The 13,407-nt window shown below is 48.0% G+C and overlaps 1 protein-coding gene across 4 annotated transcripts in view; it reads right to left on the bottom strand.

The window, feature by feature from the left end:
- LOC146853997 (membrane-spanning 4-domains subfamily A member 12-like) overlaps nt 1-13,407 on the bottom strand; it is a 93,186-nt gene that overhangs the window by 11,194 nt on the left and 68,585 nt on the right. For all 4 annotated transcript variants that reach the window (XM_085650467.1, XM_085650466.1, XM_085650464.1 and 1 more), the window contains one exon: nt 8,898-9,065. In XM_085650467.1, coding sequence (XP_085506593.1) covers nt 8,898-9,065 — 168 coding nt within the window. The remainder of the gene's footprint in view (nt 1-8,897; nt 9,066-13,407) is intronic.

Raw genomic sequence — 13,407 nt, forward strand, 5'->3', positions numbered from 1 at the left:
TAGATGGGTTTGAGTTTTGCATCTTCCAGGATACTTTGGCTCTTGAAACTTCCCATTGACTTGTCTAAAGAGTTTCTGTCTCCATCAGTTAATACATGTACTGGGGGAGGTTCCGGTGGACTAATAGTGAGGTTTAAAGAATCACTGTTGTGTTTTGCTAACAACAGGCTTCCCAGATATTCAGGGTCTATCAATCTCCTCTAATTAAGGAAAGCCTCTCCTTGTAGTCAACATTTCCCCAAAAAGAAGATCTTGCGTCGACCCCTAGTGTCAAACCTCGGGGGGCTTGAAAAAGGAAAGGGCAGAAGCCACCCATTTCTTTTCTCAGTTTTACACTGAATCTCTGCAGATCCACGGTAATGAAAAATATATGTTTTTGGCCTCAGTGGCAGCCTGACTGGGACACCCCCACTAGGCCTAAATCATGGAAATATCCCTACCCTGCCCACTATATGTTTTTTCGATTTTTTTCTAGGACAGGGGGCTGAGTCTCCGAGTCCTAAAATGGCTGCAGCCACATCTTTGTTGTTTGTGGTGGTAGCCAATGAGATCTTATCTTTTGATAACCCCGGACCTCTCTCAGTCGAGCTTCAGAAGCAACTACAGCACTGAGACCGCTCTCCTTGCCTCTGAGGATGACATCGGCACCTTGCTCGACCGAGGTGAGTGCAAACCTCATCCTCCTGGACATCTAAGCCACCTTCGACACCGTCTCCCACCATACCCTCTGCACAAGACTCTACAACGCCGGCATACACAACAAAGACCTAGAATGGATTTGCTTCTTCCTCACCAGCCAAACGCAGAGTCAGACTTCTGTCGTTCAACTCAGAACGCACAGAGATCAGCTGCTGAGTGCTTCAGAGATTCTCCCTGAGCCCCACTCTCTTCAACATCTATTGGCCATAGTCAGAAAACACGGACTCAACATCGTCTCCTACGCCGACAACACCCAGCTGATTCTCTCCCTCACAGACAAACCCACATCAGCCAAGAGCAACTTCCACGATGGATGAAGGACAGCTGCCTCAAGCTTAACTCAGACAAGACTGAAGTCCTCATCCTTGGCTTCTCCCCCTCTGCCTGGGACAACTCTTGGTGGCTCGCAGCGTTCGGAATACCCCCACACTTACAGCCCACGCACGAAACCTCAGCATCATCCTGGACTCCTCACTCTCAATGAACCGCCAAATCAACACAGCTTCATCCTCCTGCTTCCACACACTCTGCCTCCTTCATAAGATATTCATGTGGATCCCCCTAAGTCCAGGAAAACGGTCACCCATGCGCTTGTCAGCAGCAGACTTGACTACGGTAATGCACTTTACGCTGACACCACCCAGAAACTCCAAGAAATCTTGCATACCATCCAGGAACTCCTCCGCCAAACTCATCCTGAGCATCCCACGCCACAACCACATCAATGGTCACCTGAGAGACCTTCCTTGGCTACCTGTCAACAAGAGAATCACCTTCAAGCTTCCCATGCACACCTTCAAAACCCTACAACACCCTACACAAGGGTGGACCTGCATACCTCAACCACTGCTTCTCTTTCTACACTCCCATCAGACATCTCCGCTCCACCCAACTGGCCCTGACCACCATCCCACAGATCCGCAAGACCACAGCTGGAGGATGATCCTTCTCCTACCTCGCTGTGAAGAACTGAAATTCCCTGCCTCTGAACCCCAGGCAATCACCATCACTGCCGCAATTCTGGAAGGATCTCAAGACCTGGCTCAACTGAAGCGCAGACCCAACTCCTCCCACCCCACCCATGGCCTTGTGACCTTCACGGGTGAGTAGTTACGCTTTATAAGATCACTGATTGGTTGATGTGTTGGATCCGCGGATCCTCAGTAGCATTCTATATACATACATTTTGAGCCTTACTTTCTAAAAACTACTGAAAGGATTTACATTAAATCACAAAAAGCACGCTTTGTGGATAAAGATTTCTGCCAAATTTAGTGTCATTCTGTTCAGTCGCTTTGGCTGTAGCTGTGTCTAATTGTCCTACGGATAATTGCATGGGAAAACACTTTTTGGGACCCCTCTTTCTCTCAGTTCGCAATTGACAGACCACCCGAAATTTTCAAGGAAGCAGCTGAGGTGGATGAATATTTTTGGAGAGTTCTGTGAAAATTTGTCAAACAGCACCAAAGTTATAAGCAAAACTAAAAATGCTTTTTATTTGGAAATGTGGTCCTAACTACAACTGTGCAGCGGCAACCGCCACTGAGATATATATGAAGACAGAAATCCCTGGTATCTAGTGGGCTTTCAACCCCCCCCCCCTGGACATATTTGGTGCAAACGCCCCAATCTACCCACCTGGGGTAGAAAGACTGTCTTGCACTGTGTGGGGATGGGAGCGCTGACACTTGCCCAGTGTGATGCTCCTCATGGAAACAAAAATCCCTAGTGGGCTGTCTGCCACCCCATGGGGCATATTGGGGAAACCCCCCCACCTGCACCCCTAGGGGAAATAAGACTGTGTGCCCCTTCTAATTGTGTGACTTTTGCCCTCTAAGATGAGGGCATGGCCTGATGCCAGGGTGAGCCGCCCTCACTTTTGTGTTGAAATACCTGGTGTCTATTGGGCTCCCCCCTCCCTGCACTGGGACCCCTGACTGTATTATTGGCATTATCTGTGACAGAGAATAGCATTGGCCCTTGCCTAAAAGGGCCCTTGTCCTCTAAAAAAAGGACATGCCTGGTGTATAGTGGGCTCTCTATCCCTTAGTAGGGTAGATTGGGGAAAACCCCTCTGTGTGCCCCCCAAGCGTGAAGAAAGACTTTTAGGTGGGAGAATTGCACAAAGCTAGAGTGGGACAAACTATCCCTTTGGATTTGAAATCTCCTAATATGTCTCCCAAGAAAGGCAGAACGACGACATTGCTTGTGTTAGACTGGGCGTCCTTGGCCTGGTCTTCCCCCTAACGTTTTGCCTTCATACCTTCTGTTTTTTGCTGACTTCGTTTTTTTGCTGGCCTTAGGACTCTGTGCTCTTTACCACTACTAACCAGTGCTAAAGGGCTTGTGCTCTCTCCTTAAAACATGTTAGATTGGCTTATACTTAATTGGCATATTCAATTTACATGTAAGTCTCTTGTAAAGTGACACTTCCCCACTAAAACTTGAGTAGGCTGTTTCCTGTCTCCACACGAAGGGATGCATACCCACTGAGGTTAGTCTGGAGCCAGGGCCTGGAAGACAGGGCACCTGTGCACTTCAAAGACATGCCTCTAAAAGCTTCTTTACACTTCAAATGCACAACGGCGTATAAATGCTAAACCTCAGACATTAACTCTTCAGTATACTTCTGAACCTGTGGATACTTTGCTAGGAGGAAGGACTGCTGTGCTGCAAAAAGGACTGCCACTCTGCTGGACTGCTGCTCTGAAGGACTGCTACCCTGCTGTACTGACCTGCTGCTTGCTGCTCGCTTGTCTGCGTGACAAGGACTGGACCTGCATCTTTTGACCCCAGAACCCAGAGTGACTCCAAGGTCTAGTTGCCTGGCCTCCTGATCTGAAGCCTCAGAGACATAAGAGGCTTCCAACAACCTTACACTTGCACCTGAACTCTGCCATCTTTGAGTCTACCCTGCCAAGTGGTGCCACCCCAGTCCTGGAACCTTGGAGATGGGCCTAAGCTGTTCTGGCAGCCTGTGGATCCAGTGGAGCTGACACATCTTCTCTGCTGCACGGCACAAACTAGAGCAGAACCAACACTTCGCAGCTGCTGAGTGGATAGGACCTGGCTAAAAAACCAAAATCGAAGCCCATTGGAACTGCAGCTGTGTGGTGCACCGTCGGCGCAGGCCCTTACAACTCTTCTCCACGGCACTCTCAACAACGACGCATCCCCCGACTGAGTGTCGCATCTCAGATCTGACGCATTACTACGGCTGCGCAACGCATCTCCAACATGGATCCTCCCAATGCTCTGCAAACTAGGATCTAAGGAACTCTGTTCAGCTGGCCTAAATTCCGTGTAGCCAGCCCGTACTCCATCAAGAAAGTGTAAGTTTCTCTCAGCCCGGTGCAACCAGATATCCACATTTTGTGCTTTGGTGTGCTATTTCCACTAAAACATTTACAAATGCATAACTCCGGTTCTACTGATTGGATTTTTGTTGTTCTGGTCTTCTGTCACTTATTATAGAAAGTTCTATCTTTTTAATTTGGTGTGGGATCCTTTTTGTGTGGTGTTCTCACTTTATCACTGTTTGAAGTGTTGCACAAATACTTTACACATTGCCTCTACATTAATCCTGCCTGCTCTGTGCCAAGCTACCAGAGGGTTGAGCCTCACCCTGACAAGGATTGACATTGTCTCCTTTCCATTGCTGCCTCTCCTGCAAACATTGGTGCTCGGGTAGAGCTGTGCCCCCTCTGACACTGATCAAAAGTGAAAGTTGACCATGCAATTAACACGGTCTACTTTCAATTTGTTTTCCTGTGACATGACATCAGAGCGCTGTGCTCGTTGGCTTTACAGCCAAATAAAAGAAAATCATACTCTGGACAAGAGGAAGGATTCTCCCTTGCAATCAGACTTTGCTTTTAGATAAGAAAATGCTTGTGTTGTTTTTACCGAAGGCATTTTCTTTTCTTGTGCTGCCATCAACATGTTCTAGTCGGTTGCACTGTAAAGGTAGTGTTAACTTTGAGAAAGTGTCGACAGCGGCATTTAAAATGTTAAAGTGTCTGCCAAAAATTGTTTTGAGTTTACAAGTTATTATGACTGAGCCAAACTGTGTTCTTGCTTGCCACCGAGGGCCCTTGTGCTGGATCATCTTATGCAGAGGCCCCTTTCAAGTAAAGCATCGATTTCTCTGCTGTGCATCTGGATATAATGAATAGTGGCCTCATATGTGAAGTCAATACCTGCACGGCACCTGGAGGCATGACCAGTGACTGCATAGAAGACCTCTTCCTGAAAACCAAATCCTACCACTTGAACTTCATCTGTGGAAGCAGGGCATATTCCTGGGTGGCCCCAGCTGTGGTAGGATGGTGCACCTGCCAGTCTGCACACCCAGGACTTTGTTGTTACTCAATGCAGGAGGCAGAACAGAGGACCTCACAGTTACATTGGCATGCTTTTCATAACTATGGGGCAAGCGCCTCAGATTGAGAAGTGCAGGGGTGGATACAGTCCTGGTGAACAAACCACTGCTATTGCAGAAATAACAAATAATTGGTGAACTGATAGCCTGAAGAACTGGGACTTTGCCCTGGACCGGCACTGGCATCCAAAGAAAAAGTCTGCACCCTCATTGGGTGAGAGTGTAGCACTGAGGTGTCTGGAAAAGCATAAACAGATCTCTGAAAAAGTCACTAGTATATGAAAGGGCTAACGGTTGTGTTTTGCTGCCAATGACAATGTTTCTCTCTTTGATTAATTGTGGTAATGGAACTTGAAGTATGAAATTATGTTTTTCCTCCACATATATGTTATTTTCTTTAATGTCTTTAGTAGACTGTTGTGGTAGATAAAGTGCTGCCTGCGTAGCACTGGGACACCACAGGGGCCTTAAGCAAGAACCATAACATGAGAGTTGAATGCCTATACCTAGGAATGTTGGAGAAGGAAAACATGAAGCTGGAGACGAGGAGTATCAAGGTGGTGTATTGTGGTAGGGGAGAACAAACCGGGGAGTTGCCAGGGACACTAACCAGGCCCTTCATGGCTGAGTCCACATCATCGGTGTCTGTGGGCACATGAGGGAAAGGACTGGACTTGGCACATCAAGTGAGGAGTCAGGGAAAGGGATGAGCTGGTGAACAGGAGGCTCTATATCAAGTGCTGAAGGGCTTCTCCAACAGCAACACAGCCTCTAGTAGAGCAATAGTTTCTAGCATGTGTGTGTCTAACTGCACATTTTATTTTCTAGCCATGCCCACTGTACAGTGCATAAATTGAGGTTAGTTCAGGACTCGTTGGCTCCACTGTTTGGCACTAGCCAAGGGAACCCCTGCCAGCGAGGCTTCTCATTTTCTGTTCACAAAATAAATGCCTACATTTATATTGCACCTAAATAGCAGAGTGCAGTTTTTTTCAACATACACAATAAGCAGATTAGTGTATTTGAATAATTAACAGATCAATGTGCTGGATTTAAGTTGGATAGGCATTTCCCAAAAGTACTGCTCACAATTTGGTGCCTAGCGCCAATGCAGGCACCCTTGCACAATGGTGCAAGGGTATCTGCTTTGCTGGCAGGACTGTTTTTGTGCAGGATGGGACACCTTCCTAAACAAAATTCATCCATGGAGGCATTTTCCTCCATTTAACTTAGTGGGGAGAAATAAAGATATTCCTCCCCACTAAGCCCCCCTGGGGAGGCATACAGTTTTGTTGTAGTCCCAGGTTTACAGATCCTTGTGAATCTGGGACTGTATCAAAACCCATGGGTGCTGCAGGGGAGAACCCTCCGGAACCCCCATGCAATTCCCCCCTAATGCAGTGTAAGGCAACTCATTGACTTATGCTGTGTTGCCTTACACCAGTGTTTCCCAAACTGGGGTCCGGGACCCCCAGGGGTCCGTGGCACATTCCCAGGGGGTCCGCAGACAGCAGTTTTAAAAGCACTGCAAAGTTCCTTGTCAAATTAGCAGTTTTCGAGCAACTATAAAAGTGTCAAGAAAATGCCAGTGATTAATGTACCTGCTGGAGAGAGATGAGAGTTTTGTCTAGTGACAGCTTTGACTTATCTAATGTGACACAGAGGGTTAATATGCCTACTGCAAAGAACGTGTACAATGCATTTCAAAAAACAGTATTTTATGTGCATAGGTGAGTGGGCTACTGATTTTGTCACAGAGATTCTTTTGTCACTGTGCATTCATAAGGGACAATCGTAATCTAGCACAGTGTCCTATGAACTGTCAAAGAGCTGCTTGCAAACTGCATGGTAAAAGTTAGCAACATATGTTTATTCCCAGTCTATCATTATCCTGATGCTGCTATGTGCCCACTTCCTGCACATGAACAATTTTGTAATGCCTTTTTGTCACTTCTATGTGTGCTGCCTAATGCAGCACACATGGAAGTTACAAAACGTCATTTTTATTAAAGATTGTAGCAGGAAGGGTCACCATCCTGAACATAAACAGTCCAAGGTGTTTTGCTTTTTCCGTTAGAAAAAGCAAAAACGAGGAGAAAAAATGCATTTCTCCTCATTTCGCCAAGTTAAGACCAGGTTTTTCATGGTCATAATTTTGGTGCTGTCTCCTATTTAAGCTGACCTTGTAAGTAGAGGGCAGCGTCAAAATCAATGGGTGTTGGAGTGAAATGCCCGCTGCAACTCCCACTGCCCACCCTTTTCACACTGAGCATTGCGTGAAAGGGGTCCTTATTTACAAGGCAGCGTTAAGCCACTTATTGTGGCTTAACGCTGCCTTGTAAATAAGGCAAAGACCCTATTGCCACAGGAACATTGCAAAAAGTGACGTTCCCATGGCGATTGGGACTTGTAAATATGCCACTAAAATCCTTAGTAATTTGAGCATTTGTTTTGTGTGATCACGTTTGTTTATTTTTTTCGAATTACTGTTTTAATGTTTGAAATTTAAATCCTGCAAATTGCTTGGGGGTCCCCGGCTTCCAGTGGTGACTCAATGGGGGTCCTCAGTAGTCAAAAGTTTGGGAACCACTCCCTTACACCATATCTGTGAGGCCATGAAAAGTCACGCAAAGTGGATTTGCATGGCCTGGTAGATATGGATCACAACAAAGGTAGGCAGTTCCTAGAAAGTGTAGGATGGAAAAGAACGGAAACTGAGAGGACTGGTTGGTGTGAGTTAATGTCCCAAAAGAGGAGAAGGAGTATCCCACTATAGGAACTAGGGCCCTCACTCACCCGGCTGAGTATCATGCTTCATCATAGGGCATGCACTTAGTCAGGCCGGGGCTGCAAAGCCTGACGGGCACCCTATGAGGGGCTCTTTTTCGAAGATCTTTTATTCCCAATGCAGTAAGTTGCGGTGCAGGTATAGGGCCTTGTGGTGTAGATGAGTATCAAAAGTGTGGGTGCAAAGTGGGGGGAAAATAGTACATTTGGATATAGTGGTCCTCAAAATTAATTTTAATCAGCAAGTCCACTAATCCTAGTTAAAAGCGGTAATGGCACAGTACTGATGTAATGTTCAGCAGTGGCTATAGTCTAGAGGTCAACATGTTTCTTGCCTGGGTTGTCGCAGGACCAAATGGCAATTCTTCAGGACCAGAAATGTAAAAAATATAACTATCTACACAGTGGTTGGTTTCCTTCATTAGGATACAGGGTAGACCAAACACACAAACAACCTAACAGTGAGGTAACTTGTTTAATAGACCAACCTAGAAAAACATAAAAGTAAAGCTCATTAGGAATCATTTAAAAAGTCCTCTATAGAAGCAGCATGCAAATTGAAGTCAAGATGAGCAGTGTAGGTGCTACTCCTAGTGGACCCCTGCTGTTTCTACTTGTAACTTGTGTACTAAAATAAGGAATAGTGTTCTCTTGTGCTTCTATGTATCCACAATTATGCTCACCGAAGGGCTTTCTTCCATTAAAGTAGACAACTTACCACAAAGCTCTGGGAGATTCTCCTTGGAGAGTCATCGTACTTCCCAACTTACCACAAAGCTCTGGGCAATTCTCCTGGGAGAATCATCATACATCCCAACTTACCACAAAGCTCTGGGCGATTCTCCTGAGAGAGCCATCGTACTTCCCAACTTACCACAAAGCTCTGGGCACTTCTCCTGGGAGAGTCATAGCACATCCCAACCTACCACGAAGCTTTGGGCAATTATCCTGGGAGTGTCATCGTACATCCCAACTTACCACGAAGCTTTGGGCGATTCTCCTGGGAGAGTCATCGTACATCCCAACTTACCACGAAGCTTTGGGCGATTCTCCTTGAATGGTCCTCGTACATCCCACCGTACCCTCCTTCGGAGTACCAGCCATATATAGAGCAGATACCTAAGTCGATTGCATAGAAGATGAAGCCAAGGAAAGCTGCGATGGAGCTGATGATGTTCATTCCCAGACTGCCCTTCACCTGCACGAAAAAAAAGTTTGGGGTTTTTACATTAACAGTCACTAGCTAGACATACTTCTTTCCTTTGCTTCCTCTACCACCTTCCAATATGTCAGTCTCTTAATCAATGTGTGTCCTTTCAGTACAGAGGCATAAAAGCTATGTATGGATATTTTATCTCAATAAAGTTTAGGGTTAGGTTAGATTCAATCATGGTGCTAGGTGCAGGTTCACATTAAGAGGTCTGGAAAATAGATTTTAGTGAAGTTATGACAAGGTTGTAGATAAATGAATGTACAGCATGCAGATCAAATGGTGCAGAGGTGGACAAGTAGAACAAAAATAATAGAGTAGAAGGAAGTGAATGTAGAGAAAAGGGAAAATAATGAAATATCAAAAGCAACAGACAAATAAACAAGGTTATGAAAGATCTAAAACAACAGAGAATAAATAAGGTTTTATATTATAGCCCTATGTGTTGTGTGCAGATGATAGGACCCAGTGCTTTTGAGACAGTTGACTATGTTAATACACTGAAAGCAGAGTTCCATGATTTTGGGATGGGAATGTTCCTTGCATGGCGTATAGGTAGACAAAGGTATGCGCCAGTGGAGTAGTGACTTAATGACTGTTTTCCAGTAGAATCCATCTTGGATTGCTACTGCAAGCAAGCTGAAGCAGATAAAGGTTACACGTAGCCCGTCACTCTAGCGTTGTGTATTTGTGAGCATTCCTGAGGCTTTTGTGTTGCAACAGACTCTGAAGTGTCGAGGATAGAGAAAAGGCTCTCTTTAGTTGTGCTGAAGTGACATTTTACAGAGAAGAAAACACAAAGTGAAGGAATTACCCTCAAATTGGTTGTATAATGCCAACTCTGCCTTTGAAAGGGGTATAAGAGAAGGATTGAACCTGACAGACAGAGTTTCAGGGCCTCTCATTGACCGGTGTGGGTCTGCCTCAGGAGTGTGCCTGCTCTGCTGCGAGACAGGTACCGGATGTATCCCTGAGAGGAAGGAACTCAGCTGCAGGTGCCTACTTCACATACTGTCCAGAAGCATGGACTGCCCACAGAAGAAATTACCAACTCACACCAAGAATCTTAGAGGCACTGCTGAGAGGTGTGGTGAGCTCCCTGTGGCTAAATTAGTTACCCTGGTCCGGCATGAAGATATTTCTCATCGCCTTCACTGGCAAGGGAGCGATTGGAATGGTGGACCAGCGCTGATCAATGGAGGGACATTGCTGGAGCCAACCTTAGCATGACGCTAGCGCGTCTCTATGTTTCACTTTGAAATGAGAAATGCTTGCGCTTCCGATTGTCATTGCTGAGATGTGAACTGTGCTTCAGAAGCATGTTATACAGCAAGTATTGGCATAGCCAATAGGTCTCGCCTTTGGGATCTTATAATTGTTTAGTTATCCAACACAATATCCTTGGTGCAACAACATCAAATGTTGCATGGCTAAACACTTATAAGGTCCCAAAGGTGAGACCTATTGGCTATGGAGGTGGTGGATGTGGTGGTGGTGGTGGACGTGGTGGTGGTGAACGTGGTGGTGGTGGACGTGGTGGTGAATGTGGTAGTGGCGGATGTGGTGGTGGACGTGGTGGTAGACGTGGTGGACGTAGTGGTGGTGGATGTGGTGGACGTGGTGGTGGACATGGTGGTGGTGGACGTGGTGGTGGACATGGTGGTGGTGGTGGATGTGGTGGTGGTGGATGTGGTGGTGGTGGACGTGGTGGTGGTGGACGTGGTGGGGGTTGTGGATGTGGTAGATGTGGTGGTGGTGGATGGGTTGGTGGATGGGTTGGTGGACGTGGTGGACATGGTGGTGGTGGTGGTGGACTTGGTAGTGGATGTGGTGGTGGACATGGTGGTGGACATGGTGGTGGTGGACGTGGTGTTGGACGTGGTGGTGGTGGTGGACTTGGTAGTGGATGTGGTGGTGGTGGTGGATGTTGTGGTGGTGGATGTGGTGGTGGTGGACGTGGTGGTGTTGGTGGACGTGGTGTTGGTGGATGTGGTGGTGGTGGAGGTGGTGGTGGTGGACGTGGTGGTGGTGGACGTGGTAGTGGTGCTGGTGGTGGACGTGGCGGACATGGAGGTGGTGGACGTGGTGGTGGATGTGGTGGTGGTGGACATGGTGGTGGTGGATGTGGTGGACGTGGTGGTGGTGGATGTGGTGGACATGGTGGTGGTGGATGTGGTGGTGGTGGATGTGGTGGTGGACATGGTGGTGGTGGATGTGGTGGTGGAGGACGTGGTGGTGGACGTGGTGGTGGTGGATGTGGTGGTGGACATGGTGTTGGATGTGGTGGTGGTGGTGATGTCGTGGCAGTGGACGTGGTGGTGGTGGACGTGGTGGTGGTCGGTGGTGGATGACGTTATGGTGGCGGGCGTGGTGGTGGTGGACATGGTGGTGTGGACGTGGTGGTGGTGTAACGCCCTGAACATCTCAGGATCGTTTAACAGACACGATAATGAGGACGCAACCACTTGTGAAGGGTTAGTTATTTTAATGAAGGCAAAACTAAAACAAAGAATAAACAAAAGTTATAGTCACTGGAATCCTCCAGGCTAAGTACGTTACCAGCCCACAGCACGGATGGTCCTAACCGTCCTCTGCATATACGCCGATCCCGGCGTATGCCAACAGAGGGCAGAAATGAAATGGCCGACAATGCCAATCGGTAGGCTGTGAGGGGCACGAAGAGTATTGGGGAGAATCGAAGAGTCAGGGAAACACCCAGCCGGGGTCTCTACCTGAAGGGAGCAGCCGCTCAACCTCTTCCTCAGACTGCACCGGGACGCGGAGTCACCTCCTGGTGATGCGTCACCGATACCCCACTCAAAAGCAAGAAGACTGAACCGAGAGCAGCCGCTCGATCGATCCTGTGGACTTCCGAGTCTGTAACGCGGCAAACACCTCCTGGTGTGCGTTACAGCTGGCAGTCCCTGTATCTCTGGTCGGGCTGGGAGTTACGACTCCAACCAGCAAAAGCGCCACTGCGCTTTGACTCTGCCGAGTCAAAAAGCGAAGCTCAATGGTTGACCGGTAGAGCTTCCGGGTCCTTCACAGGTGACGATGGGGCAAGACACGGCCCAGGGAGTAACGACTCGACCTACCTCCGTTCTTGCCTTACTGGAGCACCACTCCGGAACACTGCTCTTCACGAAGCAGGTACGTCGGTGTAAACACAATATCCGACAGCGTTGTAACTCCCGGTTCCTCCCTTTATAGGGCGTGTTTTCCTTGAGTTATGTAACAGCTCTCCTGTTTACATAAGGGCGTGTTTTCCTTGAGTTATGTAACAGCTCTCCTGTTTACATAAGGGCGTGTTTTCCTTGAGTTATGTAACAGTTCTCCTGTTTACATAACCTCTCAACCGCTAAGCATCCTGGGAGATATAGTCCGTTTTCGCTGGTTACCGTTTTCCTCCCCTCGCATGACAGGAATTCTTGACAGTACATCCTCCCTCTCAGCGGCTCCCCACGGGTCCAGCGCTGGCAGGAAAACGCCGATGGAACAAGGAGACCAAGCGCGGAGCATGAACCCCTTCAGCCGGTTCCCATGATTGCTCCTCCGGGCCATAGCCCTTCCACGCAACCAGGTACCACAGCTTCCCCCTGCGCCATTTGGACGCCCGTATGCCCGACACTTCATACTCCACCTCCGACTCCACGCATACCGGCCTAGGTGTCCCAGACGGCTTGGAGGGTGCTGGTTTGAGCAATGATACATGAAAGACAGGGTGTATCCGCAATGACTGGGGCAAGCACACCTTCACGTTCACGGGACCCATACACTTGGTAATTCGATAGGGGCCCATGTACTTGGGATGGAACACACCGTTCTTTCGAAACCTCATGTTTCTTGTGGATATCCAGACGTAGTCTCCAGTGCGGTACAGTGGCCCGGGCCTTCTCTTCCTGTCTGCCGCAGCCTTGTATCTTCTCTTGGCCTCTATTAGGACAGCCCTTGAGCGCATCAACGTGTCTTTTATGTGTGCCACCCTGTCCGCTGTGGCGGGAATCCTGTCCTCTCTGAACGGATGTAGAAATGGCAAGAACCTGGGATGTTGGCCATAGTTGCTATAGAACGGAGATGACTGTGTGGAGCTGTGAGTGGCGTTGTTATAGGCTATCTCTGCAACCCATAGCAAGTCGACCCATTCTTCCCTGCCCTGGTCCACAAAACATCGCAGATACTGTTTGAGCGTTTGGTTCAGGCGCTAGGTTTGGCCGTCCGTTTGAGGGTGGTAGCTGGTGGACAGGGCGGTCTTAACATGCAGCGCAGTGCACCAAGTCTTCCAGAATTGCGCAGTAAACTGCGACCCCCGGTCCGACACGATCACCCCAGG

This window comes from Triturus cristatus, chromosome 4_1 (genome assembly GCF_964204655.1).
Source record: "Triturus cristatus chromosome 4_1, aTriCri1.1, whole genome shotgun sequence".
Classification (NCBI taxonomy): Eukaryota; Metazoa; Chordata; class Amphibia; order Caudata; family Salamandridae; genus Triturus; species Triturus cristatus.